The 17,225-nt window shown below is 38.8% G+C and overlaps 1 protein-coding gene across 1 annotated transcript in view; it reads left to right on the forward strand.

Annotated features, from left to right (window-relative positions):
* The window catches only part of HMCN2 (hemicentin 2), a 145,404-nt gene that overhangs the window by 44,977 nt on the left and 83,202 nt on the right, over positions 1-17,225 (forward strand). The window contains exons 16-18 of the mRNA XM_072429590.1: positions 15,252-15,443; positions 16,346-16,441; positions 16,522-16,649. Of these exons, the coding sequence (XP_072285691.1) occupies positions 15,252-15,443; positions 16,346-16,441; positions 16,522-16,649 (416 nt within the window). The remainder of the gene's footprint in view (positions 1-15,251; positions 15,444-16,345; positions 16,442-16,521; positions 16,650-17,225) is intronic.

A 17,225-nucleotide genomic window follows, 5' to 3' on the forward strand; every position in this document is an offset into this window, starting at 1 on the left:
AATTTTTTAAAGCCTGTGTCGCTCATAGCTTACATATGACTTGGGATAAAAGCAAAGGAAAAAATGGTTTCTAGGGGCAACCTTGCTGAAACCATTCTTTTTTAAATGTATTACAGGGCTAATCATGTACAAGTCATTCTTTCAAATTGATTCCCTTTCACTTAACGAACATATATTTTTTTTTATTACACAGAAATTCAGAACAAAGTGCTATGATTATCTGTCTAGCTCTTTGGTTTATTTGATGCCATGGATACCAATGCTGCATAATAAACCATGTCACATCGTATAATTCCTTCTGCCATTGTTCTTGATCTCTGATTAGATTATAAACACTAAGGCTCCTTCTCGGCCCACCATGATCCCTCGGCTACCGAGCTTTTTTGTTCTCTGTTCCCAGAGGAGGCGTTTCATGTTCGAGGCGAAGGAGCCTCTCAATCTTAGTAGTCCTCAATGTCATGTTTTGCGCTAATCTCTTCCACACATTTTCATCCGTACTCTTTCCTGTTTCCTATGCTTTCTCCAGAAATTCCACCGTAGCTGTGTCATGATTCAGCTGCTTGCCCTTTATGTTGTCAGACTTTTCTTAGATGTTCAGATAGGACTGGTCAATGTCAATTTCACTGATGCATTTCTGTGAGCCAGCTTGCCGCGTGCTTCCAATGTAAATGTCTGCACAGAGAGGCTTTAGGGGGCCAAGTATTTTCAGCTTAGACATTCTCAAAGCCGTTTCCTTTTCTGTTGACTAGACGGCAGATACGTACATTGTAGAGAATATTTGCCCATGTTTCTGTTTCATAATTTCAATAGCTCATGTTTTTTCTTCTTTTCTGCGTCTGATCATCTGGGGATTATGTACACTTATTTGTTTCTGTAGCTCGAGACGATCTTTTGTGATCGTTTCCAATAACAGATGAACGCTGTACACACAGCACTGTTGTGTTCTAAGAAAAGAATGAACCAGTGACACCCAACTGTGTCATCCTTTGGACATCCTTTTGTCATCCTTTGGAGCTTTGGACAGAACAGCGATCATCCCCACTCAGTCGTTCATCAATCCAGCAGCTGCACACTTGTTATATTATCACCACTATTTTAGACAAAAATCATCCAGCATATGTACATAACCTAATTTTATTCCCCTATCATGATTTAACAAATGCTGTGTTATTCCATAACTATTAGCAGTAAGGATAACCCCATGGTTATTACCATAACCTGCATTAAAAAATTGGTCATTTTGGACATTCTTTGGTGTGTGGACAGCCTATTCTGAATAAATGAGCTGCTTTAATGCAATAAGTGCTCTGACAAAACAACCATGAAAAGGTTATTGTGGTCGTGTCTTGTTTACAAATGATGAAAATTAAATGTAAACATGGCAGGAATCCCTTTTTGGGAATTGGTAAGGGTTTTAGTGTTACCCTGTACTCCCCAGGGTAACAGGGTAGTTATCTGGGGAGCCCTTTCCTTATGAGGATTCCAGATTTCAATGAACATCGCACTCATAGACCCCAACAACCCTGGGGTCACCTTGTGGGGGCTAAAATGAATTGGTCTAATCTTTCATTGTCTGCTCCTTCTTTGATCACCCAGGTTCCAGGATACCTGATAAGGGTGGGAAGAGGGATGGTTGCTGCCTCTTTTTCTTAGTTATTTAGGATTAATCCATGGGAAAAGGTACTAGGAGGGACTCCACCTTTTTATGTTGTCAGACTTTGGATGATCAGATAAGATTGGTCAGTATCAATTTCACCCATGCATTTCTGCGAGCCAGCTTGCCGCGTATTTCCAATGTAAATGTCTGCACAGAGAAGCTTATGGGGGCCAAAAACAATTCTTTGCTAAGACATTCTCAAAGCGGTTTGCATTTCCTTTGATTAGATTGCAGATGCGTACATTGTAGACAATATTTGCCCATGTTTCTGTTTCATAATTTCAATAGCTCCTGTTTATTTCTTCTTTCTCTACACGTCATAGTCTGCTCCATTAGTAAACCAAGCCACCATCTGCATCTGATCATCTAGGTATTACATAAACACATTTTATTTATGTAGCTGGAAACGTTTTTTTGTGATAATTTCCAATAACAGATGAACGGATGAGCGCTGTACACACAGCACTGTTATGTTCTAAGAGGAGGGAAAGGTGAAGATTGAGCCAGTGACACTCAACTGTGTCATCCTTCATTGGACAGAACAGCGATCATCCCCACTCATTCGTTCATCAATCCACCAGCACAAATCAGTTTAGGGACAGCTGTACACTTGTTATATTATCCCTAGATTGTTCATTTAGGGTAACAATCATCCAGCATATGGATCCAGGATATATACATATCCTATTTTTATTCCCCTATCATGATCTAACAAATGCTGTGTTATCCTATACATATTAGAAGTAGGGATAACCCTTTAGTTATTGCCATAACCTGCATTTAAAAATTGGTCTTTTTGGACATTCTGCAGTGTGTTGACAGCTTATTCTGAATAAATGAGCTGCTTTAATGCTATATGTACTCTGACAAAGGCAACCCTGAAAAGGTGAATACGGTCTTGTCTTGTTTACATATGATGGAAATCAAATTTAAACATGGCAGCACCCCTTGTTTGGGAATTGGTAAGTGTACCCCTTTACTCCCCATGTAAAGGAGATGTGTGTTCCCTTAACCAAAAGGTGGAACTACACTCACTGGATAATATGTATTCTAAAAACTGAGAAATACTAAGGCTGAATTCCTCTTTCAGTATAATTTATAAATAATGATAATGACACATATCCCAATGTATACTAAGTAGGCATGTGTGAAATTGTGTACCCGGTAAAAACCTTTCCCTCACTTCTTAGAGGGAAAGGTTTTCTTCTATAGAATCTACCTAGTGGGGACACAGCATTAAACTCCTGACAGAGGTTCTAACCCAGGGTTGTCAAACTCAAATACACAGTGAGAAAAAAAAATAGAAAAAGTTGTGGGCCAGACTTGAAACTGAAATAGCACTGCTACTACAAAAACCTGCGTCAAGAAAAAAATCCAATGCGGGGCCATGCATAGGCAGAGAGGCCCCTGGTCGATAGACATGAGTGATGCGACTGCTACAATTCCCGGCATTACTTGCATCTATAAAACAGTTCAATGTGGGGCCATGCATAGGCAGAGAGGCACTGGTCTATAGACGCGAGTGATGCCACTACTACAATTCCCGGGCATTACTTGCATCTATAAAACAGTCTAATGCGGGGCCACGCATAGGCAGAGAGGCCGCTGGTCTAAAGATGCGAGTGATGTGACTACTACAATTCCCGGCATTACTTACATCTATAAAACAGTCTAATGTGGGGCCACGCATAGGCAGAGAGGCCGCTGGTCTATAGACGCGAGTGATGTGACTACTACAATTCCCGGCATTACTTGCATCTATAAAACAGTCTAATGCGGGGCAACGCATAGGCAGAGAGGCCGCTGGTCCAATAACCCGAGTGATACTGGGAATTGTAGTATTTCAATGCAACAGCGAGCCAGCTAGCAACTCATATTTAGGATTCCTTTGGGGGCCAAAAAAAGGTTGACACCCCTGATCTAACATATCTTACTGCTTGTGTGTTAATTGACTTATCAATGGGTGAAAAACAGGTTATATTCAGACTGTCCATTCATTCAAGCCATAACGTCTTGATTCACCAATGTCAACCAGTCCATTTGAAAACCTTAGTTATTATTGAAAAAAATTATAGCGGGTCAAATCCATTATTTTTTTTATACATGCATTTGTCTGAAGGGCATTTTTCAGATGAGAATTCAGCTTTATCAGAGCAGTGTGCAGCTCCAATCACTTCCATTTAAGCTCTCCAAAATGTGCTAGAGAACTGCACAGCTCTACAACCACATCTGAATATCCACTAAAAGCACCTATGAGCACCAAGCAGTTGAAAATATGTGCCTATGATTGGTAAGTGTGCAGATCCATCAGTCTGAATTCGGTCATGCTTTTTTTATTTTGCTATTGTACATTTTGCAATTGTACAGAGTATATTACCCAAAGCAGGTGTGCAGTCAAATACGTGGAAGATAAATTGTAATCGGTTATTAGAACTTGCTGCAGATTGAATACATCCATGTTGGAGTTAAAACCTCCTGCTGCCTGTTCTCAGGAATGCATGTTGTAGTCAGGTGCTGACTAATGATAAACTACAGTAAACCCCATTCACTCATCCAGGTAACAGACAGCAGCCTTCCAAGCTTTCCATAAACCAGGAGGCCATCCATCATTCTAATGACTTCTATCTGGGGAGGGGAGACGAGAAACATGTGGCAGCGGAGAACATCATAGAAATAAGTGATTGTTTTAGACTTGAAAATCAGTAAAAGACTAAAAGGAAATCAGACCTCTATGTAATCAGTAAGCTCTGTGCAGATTATATATAGCTTAAAATGGTTCTAACCAACATCTGTGCATCTGCTGTATAGGGATTGATACTAAGTCAAATTAATGTATTACCATTGCTTGCTTTAAGAAACACCTATTGATGACAATAGCAGTGCATGCAAAGGATGTCAGTGTGTAAATCCACCAAACATTCTAACATAACACAAACACTGGCTCCTGATTCTATATTTGACTTGCTGATTAAGGTCTCCTGAGCCTATTCAATTAATTCTTTCAAAGGGTTTACTTAACCCCTTCCTGCTGACAATCTGGTATGTGCCCAGACAGAATGGGTTGGGCAGGATGGTACGTACCCCCGAGACAGTTTATCTCACCCATCAAAAAGGCTGGTACCTGCCAGTTCCTTGAAGTCTTAACCATGGAAGCATTGATAAATGCCACCTGAAAGTTGCTGGTTTCTGCAGTCCTTCTACCTCCTTTGGTATGACAAGCAGCAGTCACAACTTTATATTCCAGTGGTCGGTAATGTTCTAGTTACCAACAACTTCTGCTACTGGCACCAGTTAAAATAGGAGCCATCTCCTCCATATGCAGAAGAGTTCCTAATTTCAATAAGGTCTTTATTTTTATTAATATTTTCAAGAAAAGAAAGAAATGGCTTATCTGTTCAGTGGGGGCAAATGCCGATTTTTCAGTAGGACCTCAGACAGTATATTTATTTTTCTTAGTGTGTTTCTATTGTGGTGATACCAGTTTACATCATTAATTGGGAGGTGAAGATTCCCACTCCCTTATCAAGTGCACAGGGATCATAACTAGAGAAAATAATGTTTAAACCCTTCCCATATGCTATCCAAAATTAAAAGAAAATCTTCTGGCTAAAGATATACTTTAGAGACCAGTGCAACAGCTGCATTGTATTGCATCCTTTTTTTGAATTTCTCAATGAGTGCTCAGAAAATCCCTGACTTATTTTGATTCAGTAATACAACTGGCTTATTGTGGCCTGTTGCTGCATTTTGCATTTTCTTCTGCAGTGAAATACTATGGAAATCTGTTAGGCACGTGTCTCAAAAAGCATGTACATTGCACGCTATCAATTGGACCACGAAGTGCATGAAAATGTGCATCAGCGTACACGCTAACATGCAAGCACAAGTGGAAGTTAGGCCTCAGGGTCGGATCATGGAGAGAGTTCCCATTTGTACCCCTTGCTATCTCTGCCATTAGGATATTTCACCGGGGACATAAAAATCTAATGACCCCGACTTGTAATGATCATGTTTTTGGAACCTTTGATGATGTCAGCACATTCGACTGAACAAGACCAAATATCCAGACTGGATTTTAGTGTATACCTAGTGATCCTAATGCTCCCCAGTCATTGGTTCCAGCTTCTGAGAGCTCCTCAGACAGACTGCTTATTTTGACATCAGCCTTCTTTAAAAATAATTAGGGGAAATGAAAACAAACGTCCCCTCTGGGCTTTTATCCACCACACCCTTAGATGGCCAGATGACTGGGCACCAGTTTACTTTGTAATGTTTAGTCTGCTAGTTTCTCAAGTGGTGGGGAGTGGGTTAACCTTTGAAGCTGGGTTGGAGGAAGAGACCACTCATACTCATTATTCCTGCCCAGTTCATCTTAAAAAAGAAAGAAACTATTTTAACAACATAATTAGGTTCACCAAAAAAGGACCAATTTTCTGTGTTTATTTTTCCCACGATGCTTTTAACTCCCGTGTAATATTTGAGTGGGTGAAAAGGATAGCCTGCACTAAAATACAGCTTCCACCTGGTGTTAAAATGCTTATTTTTTGCTGAAAAAGTAAAATCTTTGGAACACATAAGATAATAGGGTGGACTTGTTCAGTGATGTCCTATGCCTCCCGTTATTGAGATATAGTAGAGCTAACCCAAAATGAATCACACTGTACATAATGCACTGTACATGTATGAAAATAATGTGTTCCTCTTTGATGATGATCCCCATTTATCCATCATTCTTCTATTTATATATTACTCCAACTGTTATGTTCAATTCCATTTACACTTGTAGCCCTTATTAAATTTTGTGTCAAAACCCAAAGAAAACTTTTTCTGTATCTTACACATGGAGTGGCTCTTCTGTTGTTTACTGTTATCCTATTATTTACCTACAGGCTTCAGTTGGCCCATACAGAATAGATCTTCCTAAACAATTCCACCCTGACAATAAATTTAAAAATCTAGCAAAGCCATGTCAACCAAGGTTCTATGAAACATTAGGGTTTTCCCAGAGTTTGCTGAAGATTCCTCAAACTGTGTCTGGAATGTTCTGGGGTCAATACCATGTGGCAGAGCCAGCTGCATGACTCTGATGAAGAATTATAGTAGGTGGTGTTCAAGCTGCCACTGTAGGGGGCATTCTTTCTACTGGCCACCATTTGTTTTAACGGTGTCACCCCAAAACAATTGGTTTTAGTAGAGATTACCTGAGACCTGAAAATTGTTTTAAGAGACTGATCTAGCATGTCACACCATTTTTCCATCTGTGTTCCCACTGGGAAAATTATTTCACCCCCATTTCTACTGGTGACCATAAAAATCCTTCACTAATGCACCAAAAAATATCAACTACCAAATGCAGCCAGAGGCAAAAAAAACTATGTTTTCATCCTTAGTAAGTAAATCAGATTATTAAGGTTTTTGGGGTTTTTTTGATAGTTAGTTTACCAATGGAAGGGACTCCCTTCTGGATTGTTTTGTATATTTTTGTTTTTTTGTGCTTTATTCCCTTTTTGTTAGTTTCAAAGGAATCAGAACAGCTGCCATTGTTTATTTTATTTTTTGGGGGGGAATTGGTGCAGACACAAAATGGAAGTCTTCAGCTGCCTTACAAAGCCTATGTCTGGTATGTCACTGTACATTTGAGAAGGAAAGGGGCTACCTCATGGTTAGCCTACTGTCTGCATATTGCCATATAGGCGGTATGGCTGGGGCCTTGTTTTGAGTTTGGCACTGCATTTAACATTATTTGCATATGTATGTACCATGTTTTAACCTGATTAGTTAAAAAAGTTTTTCCGATTAACAAAAAGCACCGTTAGAGAAACGTGCTTCCAATGATTTGCCGTGATTAAAAGCTGAAAATCATTACTGTTTAAAGATGAACTCCAGCCTTACCTCTACACTGAACTCCACGCCTAATGTCCAGCTTACAATTAGCTTGAACTACAGTCTCACCTTTAGGTTGAACTCCTTACCTTCAGGTTGAACTTCTTGCCTTACCTTCAGGTTGAACTCCTTGCCTTACCTTCAGGTTAAACTCTTTGTCTTACTTTCAGGCTAAACTCCACACCTTATTTTCAGGCTGAACTCCTCGCCTTACCTTCAGGTTGAACTCTTTGCCTTACTTTCAGGTTTAACTCCTTGCCTTACCTTCAGGTTAAACTCCTCACTTTACCTTCAGGGTGAACTCCTTGCCTTACTTTCAGGTTGAACTCCTTGTCTTACCTTCAGATTGAACTCCTTGCTTTACATTCAGGTTGAACTCCTCACCTTACCTTCAGGGTGAACTCATTGCCTTACCTTCAGGATGAACTCCTTGCCTTACCTTTAGGCTGAACTCCTTGCTTTACCTTCAGGTTGAACTCTTTGCCTTATGTTCAGGTTGAATTCCTTGTTTTACCTCTAGGTTGAACTCCTTGCTTTACCTTTAAGTTGAACTCTTTGCTGTACCCTTAGGTTGAACTCCTTGCTTTACCTTCAGGTCGAACTCCAGCTTTCACCTAAATTGTACAAGCTCCTCTCCTCAAATTGCTTGCTCTGATTTCACTACACACCATGGACTTTGTACAACATAAGTTTGAGCTGCAGAAAGTCAGATAAAGCCTAATTTCCTGGCTAATGAACTTCCAACATCATCTACTCTTTTCTGCCCCACTTTTACTAACCCTGGTTTGCATCTTGGTTGATTTTCACTATTTTCGATTGTGGAGGAACCAGCAAAGGCAAAATATTTAAAATTTCAGATTTTTTTTAAAACTTCACATTTAAATACATTGCAGCTGCACAATGTAGTTTATTAGATTTGCCATCAGTTATCGTGGGACGCTACAAAATGAAACATTGTTTAATATTTCCAGTCCATCCATGCGGATCAGTTTATACACACATGTCTTAAATAAGAAACATCCTTTTTTTCTATTACCATTCTCATGAATGTGCTCAGTTGTTCTGTTCTGATACTTATTAGGAACCATTTAGACATATGTATGATATAGGAATATCTTCCATAGCTGTGGATGTCATGCAGAGTACATAGAACACAAAAATATCATATTTTTTGATGCTACATTGTTGCTTGCCAGCATGGGACTTGAGTTTACAGAACGATATTGTCTTGGTATATATTTCTTCTTGGCACATTATCTGCTTTCAGGTCTACCAATTCCTCTTTTTGATGTTTTGTGGCTGCTAGCAGTGTCTGTTTTTTTAGCAGTGACTGCCTTTGCCAGGGCAAAAGATTTAAAGTGAATCTGTGGGGATAAAATATGGTAACTGCCATTACACATTAGTTGTTAATCCCCAAACTGGTGTTTCTCAACCAGGGTTCTGTGGAACTCTAGGGTTCCTCCAGAGGTTAGTCACATCATGAGCAATTTGGACCTTTCAGGTCAGTTTTAATGACAGAAATCTTTTTAGATCTCTGTAAGTTCGACATTCTTTCTTTCTGCCAGCAATGTAAGAGGGATTCTTCCCATTGACCACAACAATAATATACTGTGAGTTGTGGATACAACAATTATAAAAGGGGTTGCCTGAAGACCTGAAAGATATTTCCAGTGTTCCCCCATGCTAAAAGAAGGTCAGGAAATGCTAAACATATGAGCTTTGTTTACTCTTAGCTGTATTTGAGAAGAATCACTACAACCTGATCATCAAAATAACAAAACTTGCAAACCATTTTTTTAATAAAAAGCCAGACCTGCCCAAACGTGCAAATAGCACCTGGTAGCAAATCTTTGACATGACTTGATTGATTTATTTCTGTTTCAATACATTTTTATGTGGTTTTTCAATTTAATGATATTCAACAAAGAACATTTTAATTAGAACACATAGATTGTATAAATACAATGCTCAAAAATAAAAAAAATACAAACTACTAAAAACAATCCAAAAACTAACAGGAATGATAACATTAGGAGGGAAAGTTCCTCAGGTGGCTAAAATACCTTTTATGGTTTTGATTTGTTTATTTCAATGATTTTGAAAATCAACCCAAGATGACTGAAGGCAGTATCTGGCCTGGAATCGTTTAGAGATGTCACACATAAGATTGTTTCCTTCTGTTAACTAACTGGTTTGTGCAATAACAAGCATGTGTCTATGAACACCTAATTTGTGATCATGGTGTCAATAGGCATCTTGGGATTACTAGATAATTTTACTTGTGCTTCTTGAAAATCTAATTACCTTTGTTGGCCAATACATTTCTTTGTTCATTACAAATACAGTATTACCCTATATATAGCCTCCTGATGTCCATGCTGTGGCTTAAGACTCACATTTAGCCCTTTGGTACTTGTTGTGTGGCACTTGGACCCCAAAAATCTGTAGTGGAAGTTGGAGCATTGCTTTGTAATGGAGTTATAGCAATGATCTCCATTAGCTTAATGTAATAGAGCTACAGTCTCGAGCACTCAACCACACCTTTAGCATGCCCTCTGACCACAGTACTCTCAGGGCATTTATAAATATATTTTTTGAGGTCCTTTGCTGGTTTCAGAGTTAAAACTGGCGGGAGGAACCTTATGGTCCTACAGGGTACCATTGACCAGGTACATCCAGAAATGTCAGATACTAGTAGCACCAACTAAAGTTTAGTGAAGATAAAAGTCATTGTCTGCCTAAAAGTTACAGAATCTTTGAATGGGTGGCTCTGGTTTTAATATTTTATTCCCTAAAGGATCACTTCAATTCAAATTGGCTCTGGTAAATACCAGCAGCAACAATAAATCTGCCAACAGGTCAGCACTTTGCTTATTTGTGGTTTCCATTGCTCTTCATTCCCAATTTACTGCATCCATTATGTACTGGCCCTGAGAACAGGTCTTTGAAACAAGGTAGAAAAAAATGAAAGAAAATAGATCTTAAGGGTTGTCAAAGATGACAGGCACTTAAAAGCCGAGGCTGTGATATGAATGAACCTCCTGGGCAATTTTATACCAGACAAGCCGTCATGTCGTATCAGGATACAGACCGGTGGCAGTCCCACTCACTTCCGCAATATTCCAGCCTGCAAAAGCCTAGGAAGCCATACAAAGCAACACTTACATCATTACATCACTCATCTCACCAGTAAGGTCAATGACATCATACCATCACAATGTCACCAACACCACTCGAACATCAATAAATAAAATAAAACACAAACTGCTTGCTGAAGGCTTAAAGATTCCTTGGTGGGATGAGTCATCTACTAAAACTGTGTTTTGAGGAAGCACCGAAAATACAATTCAGAATCCAGACGTGTGCTATACAGATTATTAAATAAATAAGTATGTCTCAGAGGGAGAAAATAAATAAGTAGTGTATGTGAAACACAAAACATGGCTTGGAAGTACTTAACATATTGAGTTTAAATATATGCAGCTGTAGCGGTGACTCCAGATTGATTTTTGTCAGTGGCGCAATGCAGAATATCTAATTATGCTAAATCCAGAATTTAGAGATTAGATGCTCAAATTAAACTATGGCTCATTGGTGCAGAATTATTTAAATATTATCATTTAATCTTATATTTTAAACATATTACACAGCACTTTACAAAGTCCATAGTCATGTCACTAGCAGTCCCCCAAAGGAGTTCACAATCCAATGCCCCTTCTACAATGCAGTGTTTCTCAACCAGGGTTCCTCTTGTGGATGCTAGGGGTTCATTGAGCATTGGGCAATTTGTGCCGCTTGGATCAGTTTAAAATAAGCCTTTCTGGCTATCTGTAATGATGACATTGTTTCCACTTGCCAGCAAAGTAGGAAGCATTTATTCCACTGGCCACCATACTAATATACAGTGGGCTGTGGATATAGTAAAAATAGCAGGGGTTCCCTGAAGTACTGAAAGATATTTTATGGGTTCTTCCATCTTAAAATGGTAGAGAAAAGTTGGTCTAATGATTGTAACAAAGTCCAAAGTCATTACTAGGGGAAGTCAATTAACCTACCAGATTGTTTGTGGGATGTTGTAGAGTGCCCAGAGGAAACCTTTGCAGTACATACAAAATTAATGTAGACAGTGTCTTGACTGAGAATTAAACCCCCTTTTTTTTTAGCTCAATGCTGCTGATATTCAGACTTATCTTGATGACGCATTTCCTGACTCATTCCAGAATCATTCTTGCTCTAGATTAGCTTGCAAATAGCAGACTATGCCTGCTTATTGTGTGTGAACATGGCCATTTGTAGGCATCACCAAGGGAGCAAACGACAGGGTGATAGCACACAAATGGACAAGAAGTACCTGAAGAAGAACATTAACTAAGTGGAAAATCAATAACATAGTGGACAATGATACAGGAAAGTGTTTTGTACTGTCATTTATGTTTGCTTTTCTAGAAAAATAGAAAATTTCCCTTTACTGTTCTTTGTAAATTTTACAAAGTAACCAAAACTGCCTATTGCGAGGATTGAAATTTAGTTTCCTCACTAATTATTGTCATTATAAAAAAGGGCATATTTGTGTCCTGCCTGGACAGGTATTGCAGACATAATTGGAAAGTCTAGACATGTATATATAGCTTTTTGAAAATGTAGCAACTAATAAATCTGAACTCCAGGCACATAAACTATTTAAAGTATGTCTGAAGCCAAAACATGTTTTGTTTTGCAAGGACAGTACAGAATGGGTAAACTATTGCCTGCTTTTTCCCCACTTGTTGCTCCAGGGACAAAACAGTCTGAGAAATAAAAAATATCAAATTGAGGTCAGATCCCCCTTTTTATATAGTTGTTCCTATTGTGGGGTTTTCTCTCACTTTCCTCTTATCCTCCAATGGCAATGGCCTCAGCGCCTTTTCTACTCATAAGTGAGTTGCTTAGGGTACCACCAAGTGTAGGGGTGCAATTTTGGTCTCCCTATGCCTACCTGCATCCTTTATAACAAAGCTGCTGCTTCCCCTTCTTTTTTTGCAGGGTAACACAGAAAAGTGTAGAATTATAGCCATAACTTACCTGTTCCAGCCTTTAGCAGATTTAGAAGCGGCTCTGGTAACAGAACACATAGAGAGAGGTGAATCTACCCAGCAGGGACACAGACAGCAAGGCCCTAAAGTATTGGCATTAAACCTTTTACATTTAGCTGGTATGAAAAAAAATGATCAAATTGGTCCCACACTGCCCTGTCTTCCTTTCTTTTATTGTGGCGCAGGCTGGACACCGGGTGCCTTCATCTTCTTCCATGTACAGTGGTACCTCGGTATAAGTCCCCTTTGGAATAAGTCCTGTTTGGACACAAAACATTTTGCTTGGTATACAACCTTTGTGCTAGAACTTGTATGAGTAAAAATGAGACCGCGCGCTACCCTTATTTACCTCTTTCGAGACAAAGCCAAGACTGCCCACAAGCGTCAGTACGCCAGTTGCTACCATTCAGTGAACAACCCGCGCTGTAACTCTCTGTGAATTACTTAACCTCTCCTCCTCCTCCCTTCTCAGCACCATCCTAGTAGGCACTCCACTCTTCTCAGTAAGGTAAAGTGAGGGTAAATTTTCATTTATTTCATCTAATTGCTTTTGTATTTATGTACTTTAGTTTTAAGCAGGTTTAAATTATTTTATACAGCCCCATCAATGTATAATATGCCAATAACAATAGGATTTTTTCATGGAAACAGATTAATCATTTTCCTTTTATTTCTTATGGGAAAAATGTGTTTGGTATAAGCCCTGTTTGGTGTAAGTCCAAGGATCACGAACAAATTAAGGACTTATACCAAGGTACCACTATACTTCCTTCTCCTTGTAACATCACCCAATCTTGTACTTCACATGCACAAGATTGCGTGAAGCAACTTCCTGTAAATGTAAAAAAAGTGCCAATGACACTGCGCATGCGTGAGATCAGCACTTTTTATTTTTTACATTTCAGGAAACCACCTCATGCCTGATCTCACACATGCACAGTGGGATTGGAACTTTTTTTTTAGCAGCCTTCTGGGACACATAATGTATGTTTTGAAGGAGTATTCGGATTTCCCCTTCAGTCTTTGAGGGGTCCTCTCTTTTTATTTAAAAAAAGTATAAAAATGTGCAGTTAATGTGACAACCCTCTAGATATGGACTATGTTTTATATGTTGTAACTAGTGTTCTATACAATGTCTTCCTAGACTTATCCTTTTCCCCCTTTGTCTTCTTTTAATTTATTTGTATTGTTATTGTTTTCTTTTTCATTTGAAGTTGCACCAAAAATTTTATTTTTGTACATTTAGTATTGTGCTATGACTTCTAATATGCACATTGTACTGTATCTCTATTTTTGTTATGCAAAATTTGTTTAAAAAACCTTAAAAAAACCTATTGAAACCTAAAAAAAATATTAAAAAAATGTTTTTGTATATAATAAAAAAGGGTGGCTAACAATTTAAAAAAAATCTGAAGTTTAGGTTTAGTTTGTTAGGAAAGTATTCAATTCAATTTGAATTAATTTCAAACAATAGTTTCAAAACAGCTAGTTTACATTTGTGAATGCTGCTTTTAATTTTAGCTTCCTATAGTCCTTTGCACATAGAGGAGAAGGCTCAGCAGTATATCAGGGCTCAATATGCACACAATTGGTATCCATTAGTCCAGCGGTCCCCAACCTTTTTGGCCCCAGGGACTGGTTTCACGGAAGGAAGTTTCTCTGAGGACCGGGGGGGGGGGTGCACAGAGAGAAAAGAGAAGACATACTCTGGCGTCTTCTCTTTTCTCTCTGTGCACCTCTGCTGCTTCAAAGCGATCACATGACATCTGACAGCCAATCGAGCTGCATGTCATGTGCTCGCATTGCTTGTACACAGACTACTGTGTACATTTACCGGCATCTCATACAAACACCGCTGCGGACCACTTCCGGTCCGCGGATGGTGGTTGGGTGCCGCTTCGTTTTCAATAATGGATCATGTACTCGCGGCCCACTGAAAACACCGCCGCGGACCGGTAGTGGGCCGCGGCCCGGTGGTTGGGGACCGCTGCATTAGTGGACTGTTGCTGTGCAACCAGCTGATAGAAATAGACAGGAACTCCTTGACCAAGGTGTACTGCCCAATTTCAGTGAAAGTCTGGTTGTGTTGTTTGATAGGTGTGTCTGGATGACAACAATGTGAGAGAATTACAAATACTGTGATGCTTCCATTGTGTGCAGTACATGCTGGGCTGTCTAATGAGATTGCTTCTGAAGCAGACGGAAGACATAGAGGACATGGTCTGCTAGGAGAGGAGAAGGTTGCTGGGTACTGTGCCCTATGAGTCATTGAGCTATGCTGTATTAACTAGGAACTCCGGTCTGTATTGACAACAGAATGGCAAACCAGCAGTCTGGACCAGACTTGCACTTTGAGTAATTTGAAAATGGCTATATGCAACATTGCAATATTCCTATTCAATAAAAAAAAAAAATATTACTGGTGCTTCCTTCCTCCTCCACTGCACACATGCGCATTGCACTGCAAGGCCTGTGCTTCCCCTGGAGTTAGACAGGTTATATTTAACATTGAACTAATACAAATATTTCAATTCTTCAATATATTATTCCTGGAATTACCAATTTAGGTAGTCATACCACAGTGGAAGCTTTCCTGTATTTGCTTATATTTATTGGTCCTTGTTCTTACTTCCCTCTAGTACCCCCTCAGTTTGTTGACTTTCCACTGGATGTAGAAGTTGATGTTGGAGAAAGTGTGAAGCTCATTTGCAGTGCCGAAGGGAGCCCCATACCCACAGTGTCTTGGTCTCGCCAAGATGAAGGTCCAATGGTCCCATCTGGAACTACAGAGATTACAGATGGCCTTGGGTCAAACACCGTCCACATTAAAAGTAAGGCAATCGCAAAGAATTCTGAAGCAGCATAAGTAAATTCACTAGCTTTTTCACCCTAAAGGTGTCTACAAAAACCCAAAAAGCATTTCATCCTATTTTACTGTATTTTGAACCCCTAGAAAATATTTTTTGATTGTCATATGTAACAAAATTTAAGTTCTTTACAACCGGTATTAGCTTTCTCAGGCATCTTCTCCTAACTAAATTGCAATGGTTTGTATGTAATGTAATAGAGATGATGAGAGGTCAAGGTGTTTATAGCTCATATTTAGAGAGCATCCTAGGATGACCACTTTTTTTTAAATGATAATTTTTATTGAAAGTGTAACAGAGGAGAAATCATGGAAAAACAATGGTTAGGTCACCAAAATAAAATGAGGGGACCAAATAATAAAAAAAACAATACAGAACAAAAAACATCTTCCAATCATCCTACATTATTACAATACCCAATAAACTCAAATTTAAACTGTACATTTAGGATGACAATTTTACTTCTTTTAATTTGTTGGATTCCAAAGCAGCCACCATATATGAGAACTAGTTATGTTGCAATATATATACATTTTGTTGAGGGCAGGGTATCTTTAAAGACTCTTTAATGTCTTGTTCTAGTGACACCTGTAATCATCATGTTCTTGTTTTAATGTAATAATGTCCATGAGGGGTTGGGTTATGATGATATTTTAGCGATAGGTTGCAAGCTAAGGACTGTTTTTCTGGGGATGGCTAGGTATTGTTTGTTCAGATATAAGTTATTACCATTGGGAGGTGTTATAAAAACCTACTTGTTTTTGTTACTGCAAACCCAATGCCTGGAAGTAATGTACCACTTATTCTTCAACTCGAACATAAACCAATTTTATCTTTGCATCTTGATTAAATGTTTTTTTCTAAAGTTTCAAAACCAGAGGACACTGGAGTATACATTTGTGAGGCAAGGAATCCATTTGGCTGGGTACAAGCCGAAATCCTTCTATCAGTCACAGGACTTGGTAAGGAACATACTCTTTGTATGTAACACTTTTTGACAAGTATAACTGACAGTTGCAGCAATATTCAATTTTTGTTCCAGTTGCACCACAGGTGGCAGAAGCACCATCAGAGATAAATGTTCTTGAAGGAAATCCTGTGTCACTACCATGTACTGTCACAGCAGGGAACCCACTTCCAGTACAGCGCTGGATAAAAGACTCAAAACCAGTAAGTTAAACAAAAGTTTATCTACAGCTCTAACTACTATGTGATGTGAAGTTCATAGAAAACTTTTAGTTATATCTGGCTAAAACAAACTATTGACATTATTTTGTTATGGTATTTAAATTCAAGTTCACTTTTTACTTCTAGAAAAGTTAGTATTTGCATAGGGGCTTTGGGTGGCTTGGTGATGGTAATGATGTATTTTAGCACTGGAAAGGGTATGCTTTGTTAAATATTTTAATTTTATTCATCAAAAATGTAAATGTTCTTAAGGGTAGATTCCACAATGTATCTGCTATGACTATGACCAAAACTTCTCTTCTGTGGGCCAGCAGCTCCTGAACCTGGCCACTCCAAGTAGCCATACATTGACCTTCAAATCCTGTTTCCCTTACCTATGTACAATAGAGGTATTAATGTATTGCAGTGAAGTGATCCTGACTTCTGAATAAGCCTCACATTGTGGTTAACTTTATAAATGTTCTTGAATTCAGATGACAAGGTCATAACCAAAGATGGATACAGGAACATTGTGTCACCTATCCTTAAGCAATATTCCCAAATATTTATATATATATA

Source organism: Pyxicephalus adspersus, chromosome Z, assembly GCF_032062135.1.
Source record: "Pyxicephalus adspersus chromosome Z, UCB_Pads_2.0, whole genome shotgun sequence".
Lineage (NCBI taxonomy): Eukaryota > Metazoa > Chordata > Amphibia > Anura > Pyxicephalidae > Pyxicephalus > Pyxicephalus adspersus.